Genomic DNA, 17,195 nt, shown 5'->3' with positions numbered 1-17,195 from the left:
GGCCTTGTTCACCGAAACTTGGTCTCACCATGTCGTTCTTTCTCTTACCTTCTGGCTGAATTATTCAGCCTCTTTTCTCCACTGAATTTCCTCACTGAGCTATCCTTATTTCAGCCTCTTTTCTTCACTGAATTTTACTGAGCTATCCTCATTCTATTACTCTTTATATCCTTAATTAACGTTTAATTAAGCAATTGTCTCCTGATCTTCGCCTACGCCGTCTCTCCTTCGAATACCCTGGATCAGCCGGGGCTGGTCCCCGGCACCCTGGAGGAGGAAATGGCAACCCACTCCAGTGTTCTTGCCTGGAGAATCCCATGGACAGAGGAGCCTGGCGGGCTATGGTCCATGGGGTCACAGAGACTCAGACATGACTGAAGCAACTTAGCATGCAAGCAGGCAGGTGCAGTATGCAAAGCAGCTAATTTTGAGCCCCCTGGTGGTTCAGACAGTAAAGAATCTGCCTGCAACGCAGGATACCCAGGTTGAATCCCTGGGTGGGGAAGATCCCCTGGAGAAGGGAATGGCAACCCACTCCAGGATTCTTGCCTGGAGAATTCCACGGAGCCTGGTGGGCTACAGTCCGTGGGGTCACAAACAGTCGGACATGAGTGAGCAACTAACACTTTCCTTTCTACAAGGAGTTGGTAGAACCAGAATAAATGGAATTGTAGCCATAGGAAACCAGCGGTTTTAAAGAGCTTCCCAACTGAATGGGGCTAAAATTAACCACACAGGTAATAGCTCATCTATGATAGAAGGAGGATGGAGGTGCAGCAGCAATTACACAGTAATCTATGGCTCTCTGGGGTTCAGACCTGGAAGACCAGTATTTGGATGGGGACCCAGGAAAAGTCATAGAAAGCAGGGCAGCTCCATGTTCTTCAATGGGATTATCACATAGTCTGGAAATATCTTTAAGTGTAATTTCCTTGGCAGTTTTCAGTGTTTATCCTACTGGGTCCACTTACTGTTTCCATTTCTTGACCCTTCCTTAAACATTTTATTTTCAGTTATTTCTTCCTTTGAGGTCCTAAAACTCTACACTTCCCCTAGGATAGACTTAATAAATAAACTTCATCTTATGTCAATTGACGTTTGTCAGAGCTACCTGGAGCACTGTGTTGAGAGGGGTTCTAAAGTTACATCCAAGCTCAGCAGGAAAGCTTGCTGTGATTAGTGATGTCTGTCATATAAGCAAAAGAGAAGCACAGCCTACAAGCTACTCATCGCCCATCATACTGTGGGCAAGTGAGTTTCAAGCCTCTTAAACTGGGAACCACAGAAAGAAATGTATTTTATATTGTGACCACATGCTTACACACAAAGATGTATTTTGTTACAAACATATATGTGTATACACACACACACGTATATAAAAGCAGAACAATGTTCACAGACCACACTTATTTTACCTTTAATGAATGTAATAAAGTGTCATGGACCCCTAGGCAGTCTGGAAAAGCCTATGGACTCTTTATCAAAATACTATTTTTAAACTGATAAAATATATTGGATTATAAAGGGAATCAATTATAAGAAGATACAGTTAACAAATATTAAATTTGTGGCTCCATAATAAATGTGCTTCTTTATTAATGCATTAAATAACCCAATCTCTCAGCAGGTCTAATAACTGCAATAATTTCAAGGGAGAGATGAGTATAAATGTTATTTTGGAATATCTCTAATAGCTGAAATGTGATAAGCTATCTGGAATGCTCGCTGTTGACAAGGTCACAAGTACTGCTAATCACTGTGGTCTACTGCTCGGCTATGTTCATAACTGGAGGGAATGCTAAGTCTTGGTGTAGGTTAGTAAATAAAGAGGCACCATCTCCATCCCCCTGTCCAAGTTCACAGATCTGCTCTGCACATGGACAGCTGGGTGGGGGACCAGGGGTGGCCAGAGGTGTGTGGACTCCAGTTAAGAAACCCCGGAGTGAGGGAAACTTCACATTGCTGCTGCTTGCTGGAGAGAACCCGCCGGGGTTACCTGCCCGGTTGATCTTGGACGGCAGCATGGGGGCGTTGAGCACCTCGTCTTCATCTTGCTCGTCGATGACCTTGCACTGGCGCAGGTAGGGTGTGAGCTTGGCAGGGTTGATGTAGCGACTGAGCATGTGCCTGTTGCACTCCACATTCTCCCACAGGGCGTCCTCCTCATCCTTCAGCGTCTCCATGTAGTCGTCCATCTCGGGCGCTCCTCCTTCCAGACACAAACCCCAACACCGTTAATCAAAGAGCCTCGCCGGATGAGCTCTATCACCTCTGGAGAGATCGGGATCTACCGTTAAAGAAGGTAGAGAAAAGAATATACAGAATTTTACCTTTTATTTAAGAAAGAAAGGCATGTGAATACAGACAATATAATTCTTTATGTGCTAAACATAAACAATGGATGAATAGGTCATAAAATGAAAAATTATAGAAAGGGGAAATTTTGCAGTTGGTGTATATCCTTTCCATCCAAGTTTTTATATCTTACTAAGAATTTATCTTTCGGAAAACAATATACACTATACTTTTTGTTTTACAGTTTCACATAAACGGTGTCATACTATATGCTTTCTTGTTTCCTTTTTCAACTTGTTTTTTTCCTTTATGCATTTATTGAGATTTACCTAAGTTGATACATACAGACCTAATCCATTCATTTTGAAAAACAGCTTTGCTGAGATACAATTCATGTACCATATAATTCACCTTTTTAAAAGTGTACAATTCAATGCTTTTTAGTATATTCCCAGAACACAATTCATTTTAGAAAATATTCATCACCCCCCAAAGAAACTTCCTACCAAGGGTACAGTCACTCTCCACTTGCCTCCAAGACCGCCCCTCCGCAGCCTTAGGCAGTCACCCACCTACTGAACCTGCAGACTTGCTTCTTCCGGCCATTTCACTTGAACGGGATCACACAGTACCTGGTCTTTTCTGACTGGCTCCCTTTCAAGGTTCATCCGTGCTGCATGCGGCATGTTTCAGCACTGCTCTTTACTGAGGAACACTTCTTTATTGTTTGGCTATATCGCACCTTGTTTATCCATCCATCGACGAGTATTTGGGTTGTCTGCTTATTATGAATTGTGCTGCTGTGAAGATTCACATGCAAGTTTTTTTGCAGAGGCGTTTTTATTTCCCTTGGGCAGATAGGCAGAAGTAGAACTGATGAGCCATATGGTAACTCTGTTTTAACATTTTGAGGAACTGCTAAACTGTTTCTCAAAGTGACTGCACCCTATTATATTCCTGCTCGCAACATACAAGGTTCAGATTTATCCACATTCTTGTCAACACTTGTTACTGTCCATCTTTTTTTTTTTTACTGTAGCCGTCTGAGCTGGCGGGAACTGGTATTTCACTGTGGCTTTGATTTGATTTCTCTGAAGACTAACGACTGAACATCCTTTGTGTGTATCGGTCACTTGTGCCTTGAGAAACGTCTGTTCAAATCCTTTGCCCGTTTTTAAGCTGCACTGTTTTTATTATGGATTTTTTATGTGTTCTGGATACAAGTCAGATATGATTTGCAGGTATTTTCTCCTGTCACTTATCTTTTCCTTTTCTTAAAGGTATTATTTGTAGCATAAAAGCTTTTAATTCTGATGTAGTCCAATTTCTTTTTTCACTTCTGGTTTTGGTGTGTATTTAGGAAACCACTGCTTATTTAACTCAAGGTTATAAAGATTTACTTCTACTTAGTTTTCTAACAGTTTTATACTTTTAATTCTCACATTTAGGCTTATGATGCATTTTTGAATTAATTTTTGTGTACGGTGTGAGGTAAGGGTCCAACTGTTTTTTACATGTGGATATTCAGTTGTCCTGGGACTTCCTTGATGGCTCAGTGGGTAAAGAATCTGCCTGCCAATGCTGGACACACAGGAGACATGGGTTCCATCCCTGGGTGGGGAAGATCCCCTGGAGGAGGAAATGGCAGCCCACTCCAGTGTTCTTGCCTGAAAAATCCCACAGACAGAGGAGCCTGGCGGGCTACCATCCAAACGGTCGCAAAGATTCGGACACGACTGAGTGACTGAACGTGCACGCGCGCACACACACACACTCAGTTGTCTCAGCACAATTTGTTGGAAAGATTCTTCTTTCCCCATTGAATGGTCTTAGCACCTTTGTCAAAAATCAATTGACCATAAAAGTTTAAGTGTTTATTTCTGGACTGTCAATTCAATTCCACTGATCTGTCTTCATTACTGTAGATGGATAGCTAAGTTTTAAAATTGGGAAGTGTGAGTCTTCCAACCTTGTTCCTCCCATTTCAGACTGTTTTGTCTATTCAGGGCCCTTGGCAGTTCCATGTGAATTTTAGGAATCAGCTTGCCAATACTTGCAAAAAAAAAAAATCTGGGATTTTGACAGTGAATACACTGAATATGTAGATTAATTTAAACAGTAATACTATCTACCAGTTACATGTTATGCTTCGAGAACATGGCTTCCAGGTGGTGCTAGTGGTAAAGCACCCACCCGCTAATGCTGGAGAGGTAAGACAGGCCGCTTCAATCCCAGGTCAGGACGATCCCCTAGAGAAGGGAACGGCGACTCACTCCAGTATTCTTGCCTGGAGAATACCACGGACAGAGGAGCCTGGTGGGCTACAGTCCATGGGGTCGCAAAGAGAATATGGACTGTGTTTCTGCTAATTCAGGTCTCTAATTTCTTTCAGCAATGCATTGTAGTTTCCAGTGTACACTTCTTTTGCTAAATTTATTCCTAAGTGTTTTATTCTTTTGGATGGCATTATAAACATGGGCTATAGTCTTCATTTTATTTGTCTTTTCAATATGGATGCCTTTCCTTTTCTTTTTCCCCCCTCTCTAATTCCGCAGGCTAGCACTTCTAACACAGTGTTACACGGAAGGGGCAGGAATGGACATCCTTGTCTTGTTCTTGACCACAGGGGAACAGCATCGTCTCTCACCATTAAGTACAACGTCACCGGGTTCAGTGAGTGTGTTTCAGACATCCTTCATCAGGTTGAGGAAACTCCCTGAGTAATTTTGTTGCAAAAACGATGCTTGATTTTGTCAAATGCTTTCTCTGCATTCATTGAGATTACCGTATAGTTTTTAGTTTTGATTCTATTAATATATGACATTAACTGATTTTCAGCCATTAAACCTTGCATTCTTGCTGTAAATCCCAGTTTGTTACAGATTGGCTGGACTTGGTTTGCTAGTATGTTTTTGAGCCTTCTGGCATCCATAGCTATGAGAGATTAGTTGGTACTTTTCTTTCCTCAAGATGTCCAACTGGTTTTGACATCAGGATAATTTTTATCTCATAGAGCAAACTAGGAAGTGTTCCTTCCTCTACTTTTTGGGAAAGTTAATGAAGAGCAGGCATGCTTTTGTCTTTGTTTGGTAGAGGCTTTTCTTGGTGGGTAGGTTTTTGATTACTAATTCTTCACTTGCTGTACCTTTGCTCATATTTCCTGTTTTTCTTAAGTCAGTTTCAATAGCTTGTGTCTTTCTAGGAATCTGTCCATCTCAGGTAAGTAACCAAATTTATTGGAAACAACATTCATATTTTTCTTTTATTTTTATTTTGCCTCATTTCTTCAACAAGGTTAGTAGTAGTGTCCTTTCTCTTATTCCTGATCTAGTAATTTGAATCATCTCTCTTTTTTTCTTGGTCAGTCTAGCTCAGGGTTTGTTGATATTTCAAAGAACAACTTTTGGTTTCACTAATTATCTCTATTGCTTTTCTGTTCTCTAACTCATTTATTTTTGTCCTAATATGCGTTACTTCCTTCCTTCTGTTCACTTCAGGTTCACTTTGCTCTTTTTTTTCTAGTTTCACAAAGTGGAAGGTCAGGTTACTGATTTGAGATCTTTAAAAAAAATATTAACATGTATAGCTATAAATTTCCCTCTGAGTGCTGCTTTAGTGACACCGGTTAAGTTTCAATATGTTGCATCTCCATTTGCCTCAAAGTAAAATGGGAAAACCCAAACGAACCTTTTGGCCAGCCCAGTACCTTTGGATATAAGGTTTTTCTCCTGTAGATGATAAGAGATCTTATTTTTTAAATCTAATCTGACAATCCCTTAATTTCTATTGGTTTATTCATTCTTAACTGCTGTATATATTATTCCATTGCCAGGATATACCATAATTTATTTCTTCATTTCTCTAAAATGGATATTTAATTTCCCCCCAAGTTTTTATTTGAACATTTAACATTATTTGTAGTTGGAAAAAATGTAAGCAATCCAGACATTCTTCAGTAGATATTCTATGATCCTTTTGCATTATGGAATGACATTTGAAAATATGTGGTAACATAAAAAAGATTCCAAGACATTGTTTTTTAAAAAGTAAATACATGCATATATTCATACATGTTGTATAATTTAAAATGGATTTGGGGGAGGCCTGGCGTGCTGCGATTCATGGGGTTGCAAAGAGTTGGACACGACTGAGCGACTGATCTGATCTGATCTGATCTTGGTGGTCCAGTGGTTAAGAATCTCCCTGCCAAAGCAGGGGACATAGGTTTGATCCTTGGTCTGGGAAGATTCTGCATGCCGAGGGACAACTGAGCCTGTGCCCCACACTACTGAGGACCACAGCCTAGAGCCCACGCTCTGCAACAAGAGCAGTCACCGCGATGAGACGCCTGCGCGATGAGACCAGAGAGGAGCCCCTGCTCGCCGCAGCTGGAGAAAGCCCACACAGATCAGGGAAGACCCAGTGCAGGCGAAATTAATAAGTAAATACAATTGGAAACATATATTTGGTCTTTGCCCCTGGTTCTGAGCAAGGAGCTCCAGGATTCTGAGAGGGATATCCCCCAGAGGGATAAGACTGTTTTTTGGATGGTGATGAGATGACTCTTGGGTAAGGGGCCCCAGGAGCTTCAGGATGGGAACTGAAAAACCAAGCAAGTGATTATAAGATTATAACTTTCAAGGGAGAGAGGCTAAAGATTGAGTCCAATCACCATTCCGATAATGAGTTAATCAATCATGGTTACGTAATAACACTTGATAAAAACCCCTGCACAACGCGACGCAAAGAGCTTCCAAGTTTCTGAACTCAAGGCCCTGCTGGCACGGGTGCCATCTCAAAGCCAGGGAACAGACGCCTCTGTGTCCGGGGGCTCCTCGCGGGTGCTTTCATTTGTGTTCTTGACAATAAACTGTCGTAATAAAGTACAGTGTTTTCCCGAGTTCTGTGAGTCATGCCAGCAAACACAGCACCTGGCCAGGAGGCTCGGGAGACCCTGACTCGCGGCTGCCGAGCCAGAGTGCAGGTGGCCCGGGGCGGGGCCAGTGCCCGAGGTGGGGCAGGGGGCGGGGCCAGTGCCCGAGGTGGGGCAGGCGTAAGGGCCGAGCCCTGGGCCTGTGGTGGCCTGGCTGCCTCTGGGCAGTCAGTGTCAGAACTGAACTGAACTTGTGGAAAATGTGACATGTGCTTGGTGTCGGGAAAACATCACACATTTGGTGTCGGAAAAATAACACAATGCAGTGTAAAGTCACTCATGTAAGGCAACACCTGTAATTACAGAGGTAGGGCTGTGCGTGTGTGTGTGCGTGTGTGTGTGTGAGAAAGAGAAGGCCAGCGAGAAACAGGGAGAGGGGAGGGGAGGGGAAGGAGGGAGGGGGAGGTTTGAGAGGCTCTGATTACACTGATCCTATCTAAGAAGCGGGATGAATTCTGAGGTTACTGGGCAGGACAACTTGGATGTTATCAGTACTATTTACAACACACACATTTCATCGTATTACTTGCATACTTTGAAAAAAGAAAAAAAGAATCAGTAACAAAGATGACAGCCCAGTCTAGGGCAACAGAGACACCACTATCTAATATCTGCCTTCCCACTCCCGTCCTCAGATGGTCACAGATCTGATGTCTGTGCATGTGCGCTCAGTCGTGTCTGACTCTTTGTGACCCCATGGACTGTAGCCCACCAGGCTCCTTTGTCCATGGGATTCTCCAGGCGAGAATACTGGAGAGGGTTGCCATTTCCTTCTCCAGGGGATCTTTCTGACCCAGGGATCGAACCCCCACACCTCTTATGTCTCCTGCATTGACAGGTGGGTTCTTTATCACCGTGTCACCTGTTTGTCAGCTGTTTGTTAGAATTGAACATGGAACAATGGACTGGTTCCAAATTGGGAAAGGAGTACTTCAAGGCTGTATATTGTCACTCTGCTTATTTAACTTATATGCAGAGTACATCATGCAAAATGCCAGACTGGATGACACACAAGCTGGAATCAAGATTGCTGGGAGAAATACAATAACCCTCGGATATGCAGATGACACCACCCATATAGCAGAAAGTGAAGAGGAACTAAAGAGCCTTTTGATCAAAGTCAAAGAGGAGAGTGAAAAAGCTGGCTTAAAACTCAACATTCAGAAAACGAAGATCATGGCATCTGGTCCCATCACTTCATGGCAAATAGATGGGGAAACAGTGGAAGCAGTGAGAGACTTTATTTCTTGGGCTCCAAAATCACTGCAGATGGTGACTGCAGCCATGAAATTAAAAGACACTTACTCCTTGGAAGGAAAGCTATGACCAACCTAGATAGCGTATTAAAAAGCAGAGACATCTCTTTGCTGACAAAGGTCCATCTAGTCAAAGCAATGGTTTTTCCAGTAGTCATGTATGGATGTGAGAGTTGGACTATAAAGAAAGTTGAGCACCAAAGAATTGATGCTTTTGAACTGTGGTGTTGGAGAAGACTCTTGAGGGTCCCTTGGACTGCAAGGAGATCCAACCAGTCCCTCCTAAAGGAAATCAGTCCTGAATATTCATTGGAAGGACTGATGCTGAAGCTGAGACTCCAATACTTTGGCCACCTGATGCGAAGAACTGACTCACTGGAAAAGACCCTGATGCTGGGAAAGACTGAAGGCAGGAGGAGAAGGGGATGACAGAAGATGAGATGGTTGGATGGCATCACCGACATGATGGACATGAGTTTTAGTAAACTCTAGGAGTTAGTGATGGATAGGGAGGCCTGGTGTGCTGCAGTCCGTGGGGTCGCAAAGAGTCGGACACGACTGAGTGACTGAACTGACTGAAAGAGAGAGTGGGGCGGGTGAGTGTGCTGGGGGCAATTAGCTAGAAGGTGCATCGGAGTGGCTGGGGGCTGCATGTGGCTGCAGTAACGCGCCCAGGCAGGTTGAGGCTGCGGAGGCAGAGATGGTGTAAGGGAGGCGGAGGAAGTACGTCTGCTGGTGGAGCTGCAGTGAGAGACCCCGAGGACCCTGGAGAAGCGGCTGGCATCGTCTCTCTGAGTGTACCACTCTACTTCCCAGCCCTGTGAGCCTTGGCCACTTGTAATGTCTGGTTCTTGTTCCGTCAAGAATCTCCCCATTAATCTGAGCTGTTTTAAGTGGGCTTTTGCTATGAACAACCCAAGCACCTTGAGTAAAAATATCTATGTGCTATTATGAGCAACAACTGGTTTACAGAGGTGAAAAATGGGGACGTTCCATCCAATGACCTTTGCCCTTTTGCTCATATCCTAAGCACTGGCCACCTGGGTCACGTGGGGAGAGTTCATGGTTCAGTGCAACACAAATACATCTCCTACAAGCACTCACTCTGACAACGCATCAGCATGATAGTTTTCCATTCACAAAGGAAAATACACTCACCTTCACTATTTTTAAAGAGTCAACATCCTAAGAAGTTGACTCAGCAAGTCATTAAGTGGGCGAACACCGCTTCGTTCATCCCCCTTTCCTGCTTATGGAATCCCTATTGTCTTCAGGAACCAGGTGGCCTCATGTTTCAGGGAGCAACTTCTGAGCAAGAGGTGGATCTTTTTTTGGTCTCTACATAACAAGGTAGTCTTGTTTGATGTCAGACTAAACCTGCAGGAAGTCTGCTGGGGGGCAATTCTGGTACTCTTCCTTGACCTTTGATAGGAACACAAGGAAGGGATACAGTCCTTGAGCACCGGGGTGCTGGCGTGTGAAGGTGTGTGTGACGCTGGGATTGCTGCAGCCATCATGTGACCTGAGGACTCCTCTAAGGACAAAACTAACACCCTCACGATGCAGAGCAGAGAAGTGGAAAGAACCTGGGTCTCTGGTGGTGCTGCCTCCTGGGTACTCACCTACAGGCACCTGCTGTGGTTGAGAGAAACTTGCTGAAGAACATGTTCAAGGCTCCCAGGCCACGTTCTACAGGAAGGGCTATTTTGCACACCTATTTTTTTTTAAGTTCTTTGTTATTATTTTTTGATCACACAGAATGCGGGATCTTAGTTGTCTCATCAGGAGTTGAATCCACACCCCGTGCAGTAGAAGGGTGGAGCCTTAACCCCTGGGCCACTAGGGAAGTCCTTTGCTCACCTTTTTACAGGCCAAGGAGACTGCCGGCCAGTGGACAGCCCCGTGGCAGCTGCTGGCCTCACGGCCCTTCCTCATTCACTGGAAACATGGATCGTGTGGAGCCCTCTCTGCTATGGCACAGTTTAGCATCTTTGTCTCGACCTCCAAGCTGAAGCCTCCCGCCAGCCCCGATGGTCACATCTCAGCTGACTGACCTCAATTCTCTGCCAGATGCCCGCTCGCTCAGCGCCTGCTTCCTGCGCCTCCCTCTGCCTGGAAACCACCCCTCTCTGCTCCCCTGGTGAGTCTCAGGAAACCCTCACTTTACATTTATTTTACATAAAAGAGATGATGTGACATACCTGGCATAGGGTCGGCGCCTGGCAGGTGGACGTGCCTGCCGGTCACTGACGTCTGACTTCTTTCTACTCCTCCCAGCTGGGGCTGGGCCTGCCCTCAGCCAATCTCCTGGGTGTGGAGTCGTGCGGGCCAGGATCTGTGAGGGGGAAGATGGTCCGAGTTAGCACAGAGAACCTCTCAAACAGCGAAGGGGGGCCCTGCTCTGGAAGGAAAGAATGAAATGATCCCAGAGCCCGCATCTCTCCAGGGGATGGACATGCCGTGGACCGGGGCCTGGAGCTGTTGCAGGACAAGGGCTTTGGTTCGCACCCACAGACAGCGGGAAGGCCACCGGCCCCGGGTCCCCACACTCGGGCGTGGAGAGAAGGCCAGATGGTAACCATGGGGCTGCTTGTGGCCAAGTGCAAGCCCGTCAGAAGCCTCTGATTGAAGCATCTGCAGAGCAGAGCGGTTCTAATCAGCTGCTAACTCATCAGGTCAAAAGTAGCAAACCATGCTCCTGAGTCCAGAAGGGTTCCCTTCACTGAGAGTCACGTCTCAGGCACCTACGCCTGCGGGTTTGGGCAGGGACATGCCGGTGCTTCCCCGTTCCCTGTGGTGACCGGCAAGGCCGTCTTGTCCATCAGGCCCTCCAGGGGCCCAGCTGGGGCTGTGGGTTTGGGGCGAAGGGCAGCTGGGGAGGGGGAAGGTGAGGAGGGGCAGACGCTTGTCGTGAGAGCTGCTGGGGTCCCTTGGTGGCGACTCCCACAGCTCCACTCGGAGGTGACGGGGACCCGGGACACCATCGTTTAATCAGAAACTTGCTGGGTTTTGGCTTTGAGGATTAATCACAGGTGACACCAGATCTCCCAGGGCTGACAGAAGCTCTTATTGTCGGGTGTCAGCTAGACCCTCAGCCCCAGGGTGGGGGCGGGGAGACGGGCTTCTCTGGAGGTCACCTTCTCCTTGGTCTGCTCAGCACCGTCCCAGGGCAGGGCCGGCCTTGCCCCACAACCCCGCCCAGGGAAATGACACTTCTCTGTATTTGCATTAAAAAAGAAGAATGCACTTGCATTTTTCCTCTCTTATAATCAGAAGAAAAACCTTTAAGAAAATTAATTGTAAGACAGGTTTTAATTGCAGGAAAGGGAAAGCAGGTTTGTGTAGGAAATGGCAGCCCACTCAGGTATTCTTGCCTGGGAAATCCCATGGACAGAGGAGTCTGGCGCGCTGCAGTCCACAGGGTCGCAGAGTCAGAGGCGACCGAGCACACACCCCCCCCAACTACCAACTTGGTCCTAAGGTCGGAGAGAGGATATGTTTCCTGAGAGATTGACTCATCGGTTTAACATTCAGCTGGTGGAAACATCATCCCTGTGCTTGCAGACTATTTACTCTGCCAGGCACTTGGCTAAGCCTAACTGCTGGAGAACTCTTTGAGACAGGTGGTTTTATCACTATCAACATCACCACCACCACCACCACCATGACCATCATCACCACCATCATCACTACAGTACAGCCAAGAAAAATCAGGCCTTGGACAGGTTCAAAGTCATCATTAGTGCAGAAGGCAGGATGTGGACTTCCTTTAAATCACTACTATACAGCCCCTAGAATTGCCTTAAAAAAAAAGTTCACCTTTTAAACGACTCTCATCAGTAGGTGTGGGGCTTCTCTGATAGCTCAGTTGGTAAAGAATCCGCCTGCAATGCGGGACACCTGGGTTTGATCCCTGGGTTGGGAAGATCCCCTGGAGAAGGGAAAGGCTACCCACTCTCGTATCCTTGGGCTTCCCTGGTGGCTCAGCTGGTAAAGAATCCGCCTGCAATGCGGGAGACCTGGGTTTGATCCCTGGGTTGGGAAGATCCCCTGGAGAAGGGAAAGGCTACGCACCCCAGTGTTCTGGCCTGGAGAATCCCATGGATTATATAGTTCATGGGTTCGCAGAGAGTTGGACACGACTGAGCGACTTTCACTTACACCCAGTAGGTGTATGTACAAAATGTCCCTGAAATATCACTTTAACAAGTGTAAGACAGAACTAAAACCAAGCTCTTAAGATAGCAGAGCAGATACTGGCTCAGGATTCAAAACAGCTCTGCTTCTTAAAGGAGGACTCAATTGCTTGGTGAGTTATGAGCTTCCTGTCGTCGGCGTTATTCAAGCACAATCAGCCAGCGATTATTCGCCCTCCAGCGAAGCCCACGACGCAAGCAGAGCTTGGAGCACAGTTTGTGTTGCCTGTCGCATAAGAATAAACACACAGCCAAGGATCTCTCCATGTTCGAGAAAAGTCTCCATGTGAAAGGAAGAGATCGAAAGAGGCAAACTGCCGCAAGGAAGCTGCAGGAAGCTGACAACGCACACAAGAGAAAACAAAAAAAAAAAAATCCAATAATTAAAATCCATGAAGAGAGCAGGTACGATACTGCGGCCATAGAACAATGCAGGGTGCTTTGACAAGGGGACAATCGAAGAACAAGAAAAAGTTCTTAAGAGATTAAAATCAAGTAAGTGGAAGCTTAAAATCAATAGAAAAGTTAGAAGATAAAGTTGAGGAAATATCCCCAAAAGTTAATAAAAAGTTAAAGAGAATGAAAATAAGAAAGGAGGAGGGGGAATGAGGTCAATTTAGGAAGTCTAATATCCAATAACGTGAAATCTTAGAAAGAGGTTACAGAAGTATGCTTCCTTTCTTGTATGTCTTGTGGGGATACAGTATCAATTATGGGATGAAATTATCAGAGACACTAGTATTAGAGGATTCTCCACATGCAAAAACATGAGTATTTAGTTTTGAAGGGTCCTTTGAGCACTCAGTACAAATTAGTGGAGAAGAACCTTCTCGGAGTATCATCCTGAAATTTTAGGGCACTGAGGAATAAAAGGAGACCCTAAAATCTTCCTGGGAGGAAACATCAGGCCATGTGCAAAGGACTAGAAATAAGTCTGGCATCAGATCTTTCAACAGCGATGCTGGAAAGTGGGGGACAGTGAGATGACACCTTCACGTTTCCGATGGAAAATACTTCTAAACCCAGGATTCTATACCTTACCGAACTATTGTGTGCGAAAGCAGAATGATGCTATTTTCAGAGAGGCAAGGACTCTAAGCATCCAGCTTCCATGCATCCTTTCTTAGGAAGCTACTGTAGGATATACGCCAGCAAAATGAGAGAATAAAACAAAAATATTAAGGCCAGGAAACAGAGCAGCAAGGAGTGTTCCAGGATGACAGGGATGCAGCAAAGAGAAGCTGGCCAAGACTGCAGCAGGACCATGGAGGGCCAGGGGGAGTAATGAGCGGTTATCTGACATCCTTGATAACTTAGACATCATCGGGCAAATGACAGGTGTGACAGTCAGACAGAAAAAAATTGAGGACAGGTATTAAAAAAAAAAGGGCCTCCCTGGTGGCTCAGAGGTTAAAGCATCTGCCTCCAATGCGGGAAACGTGGGTTCGATCCCTGGGTCGGGAAGATCCCCTGGAGAAGGAGTGGCAGCCCACTCCAGTATTCTTGCCTGGAGAATCCCATGGACGGAGGAGCCTGGTACGCTACGGTCCACGGGCTCACAAAGCGTCGGACATGACTGAGCGACTTCACTTTCACTTTCATTTTATGATTAAAAAAGCCCCAGCCAATGAAAAGAGAGGCAATATTAACTTTGGACAAAATAAAAAGGTAAGAAGGAAACATAATCCCAGCATACAATTTGCCTCAACTTGAACAATATTTACCTGGTCATGATAGAGTAGCAGGTAAACTGGTCAGAATGTGCCAAGATGATGGTGGGGTAAGTGCATGGAGTGGGGACTAGGAAAGGGAGACAAAGTACCATCTACCTAAAGGCATGTCGACAAATAATGTCTTAAAACCGACACATCACTAAATAGCAACGTAAGCACATTACTTAGAAATAAGGACGTAAGGAGCAGAAGAAAGCAAAATGGAGAAGGGTTAGAAGTGGCTGCCCCTGGGGATCAGCACTGGGGACAGATGGATGCTTTTTTATGACAAGCCTATTTCACTCTCTCCCCATCATGGATCACAGTCACGGTGAAGGGTCTTGCTTAACTCACTGAAGCTATGAGCCATGCCGTGCAGGGCTACGCAAGACGGACAGGTCATCGTGAAAAAGTCTGACAAGACGTGGTCCGCTGGAGGAGGAAATGGCAACCCGGACAGGAGAATCCCATGAACAGTACGAAAGGGCAAAAAGACATGACGCTGGAAGATAAGCCCCTCGGGCTGGAAGGTGTCCTGGGGAAGAGCAGAGGGCAGTTACTAACAGCTCCAGAAAGAATGAAGTGGCTGGGCCAAGGCGGAAACGATGCTCAGCTGTGGATGTGTCTGGTGGTGAAAGAGAGTTGGACCATGAAGAAGGCTGAGCACCAGAGAACTGATGCTTTCGAACTGCAGTGCTATAGAAGACTCCTGAGAGTCCCTTGGACTGCAAGGAGATCGAAGCAATCGATCTTAAAGGAAATCAACCCTGAATATTCATTGGAAGGACTGATGCTCAAAGCTCCAATACTTTGGCCCCTGATGCAAAGAGTTGACTCATCAGAAAAGACCCTGATGCTGGGAAAGACTGAAGGCAGAAGGAGAAGGGGGTGGCACAGGATGAGATAGCATCACTGACTCAGTGGACATGAATCTGAGCAAACTCCGGGAGAGTGAAGGCAGAGGACCATGGGGTCACAAAGAATTGGATACGACTCAGTGACTGAACAACAATTGCTACTTTAGTCTTTAACTCTGCTTGACATATGTATTACCATGGTTGAAAAACAATAAAAAATAACATATGTCAACTGTTGGAAATATGGGTCAGGCATTTAAGTATAAGGAATCAGTTACTCCATTCTCTGCACACTTACTATATTTTACTTTTTGTAAAACTTCGGACAGCTCACCCCTTCATAAATCAGATGCACTGAGTGTGTGCAGGGCACTTCACAGATGCCACCGGGCTTAACCTTCGCGGGAGCTTGCTAAGATGAGTTTTATTATCCCCATTTTATGATGAGGAAGTTGGATCAGAGTTAAATAACCTGGTGAGACCTCATACCACTAAGATTCCAACGCAACTCTCACCAACTGAGCATCATCTGATCTTAATTAAACCAGCCACGACCACAGCTAACACTTACAAAGCATAGCATCCAATCTAACCAGACTCCTCACTTCCTGGGCTCCACATCCTATTCCCTCATTTGGCTGGAGCATATCCTCCAATACCTTCCAGGAAAAGGCACACGGCAGTTGCTATAGGCAGATGCTGCCTAAATTCACGTGTGGACTTCCCTGGGGGTCCAGTGGTTATGACTTTGCCTTTCAATGCAGGGGGTTCAAGTTCAAATCCTGCTGAGGAAGCTAAGATCCCAAATGCCTCATGGCCAAAAAAGCCCCCACATAAAACAGAAGCAGTATTGTAATAAATTCAATAAAGACTTTAAAGTGGTCCACATCAAAAAAACAAAACAAAACACCAAAACTTAAAAAAAATGCTCCGGATAGCTAAGACATGGAAGCAACCTAGATGTCCACCAAAAGATGAATGGATAAAGAGGCTGTGGTATATACAGACAATGGAATACGACTCAGCCGTAAACAATGCATCTGAGTCAGTTCTAACCTATCATACGGAGTGAAGTACGTCAGAAAGAGAAAAGTGAACAACGTGTATCAGTGCAGATATGGAATCTAGAAAGACGGTACTGATGAATCTATCTGCAGGGCAGCCACGGAGACGCAGCCAAGTGAACAGACCTGTGGACACAGTGAGGGAGGAGAGGGTGGGACGGATGGACAGAATAGCATGGAGACACACACATACCGTGCGTAAAACAGCCAGCCAGCGGGATTTGCTGCACGACACAGGGCGCTTAGGCCTGGGTGCTCTGTGACAGCCTGGAGGGCTGGGAGGCGGGACATACGTATACCTGTGGCTGATTTACGCTGGTGTACGGCAGAAACTGAGACAATATTGTAAAGCAATTAGCCTCCAATTAAAAATAAGTAATTTAGAGAACTGGACATGGAACAACAGACTGGTTCCAAATAGGAAAAGGAGTAGGTCAAGGCTGTATATTGTCACCCTGCTTATTTAACTTATATGCAGAGTACATCATGAGAAACACTGGGCTGGAAGAAGCACAAGCTGGAATCAAGATAGCCGGGAGAAATATCAATAACCTCAGATATGCAGATGACACCACCCTTATGGCAGAAAGTGAAGAGGAACTAAAGAGCCTCTTGATGAAAGTGAAAGAGGAGAGTGAAAAGTTGGCTTAAAGCTCAACATTCAGAAAACTAAGATCATGGCATCTGGTCCTATCACATCATGGCAAATAGATGGGGAAACAGTGGAAACAGTGTCAGACTTTATGTTTTTGGGCTCCAAAGTCACTGCAGATGGTGACTGCAGCCATGAAATTAAAAGACGTTTACTCCTTGTGAGGAAAGTTATGATCAACCTAGATAGCATATTGAAAAGCAGAGACATTGCTTTGCCAACAAAGGTCC

General features: G+C 45.5%; 1 protein-coding gene across 5 annotated transcripts in view; it reads right to left on the bottom strand.

The window, feature by feature from the left end:
• CARD11 (caspase recruitment domain family, member 11) overlaps positions 1-17,195 on the bottom strand; it is a 40,159-nt gene that overhangs the window by 10,980 nt on the left and 11,984 nt on the right. For 4 of the 5 annotated variants that reach the window (XM_010832952.1, XM_010832951.1, XM_010832954.1 and 1 more), the window contains 2 exons: positions 10,686-10,819; positions 1,997-2,209 (listed from right to left, as the gene is read on the bottom strand). In XM_010832952.1, coding sequence (XP_010831254.1) covers positions 1,997-2,209; positions 10,686-10,692 — 220 coding nt within the window. In that variant the 5' untranslated portion in view covers positions 10,693-10,819. Of the gene's footprint in view, positions 1-1,996; positions 2,288-10,685; positions 10,820-17,195 lie in introns of all 5 variants that reach the window. The other variant, XM_010832955.1, reaches the window with a different exon arrangement.

This window comes from Bison bison, unplaced genomic scaffold, assembly GCF_000754665.1.
Source record: "Bison bison bison isolate TAMUID 2011002044 unplaced genomic scaffold, Bison_UMD1.0 scf7180017862976, whole genome shotgun sequence".
In the NCBI taxonomy this organism is placed as follows: domain Eukaryota; kingdom Metazoa; phylum Chordata; class Mammalia; order Artiodactyla; family Bovidae; genus Bison; species Bison bison.
Note: the sequence above shows the minus strand (reverse complement) of the source record. Positions and strands in the feature narration are given on the sequence as shown.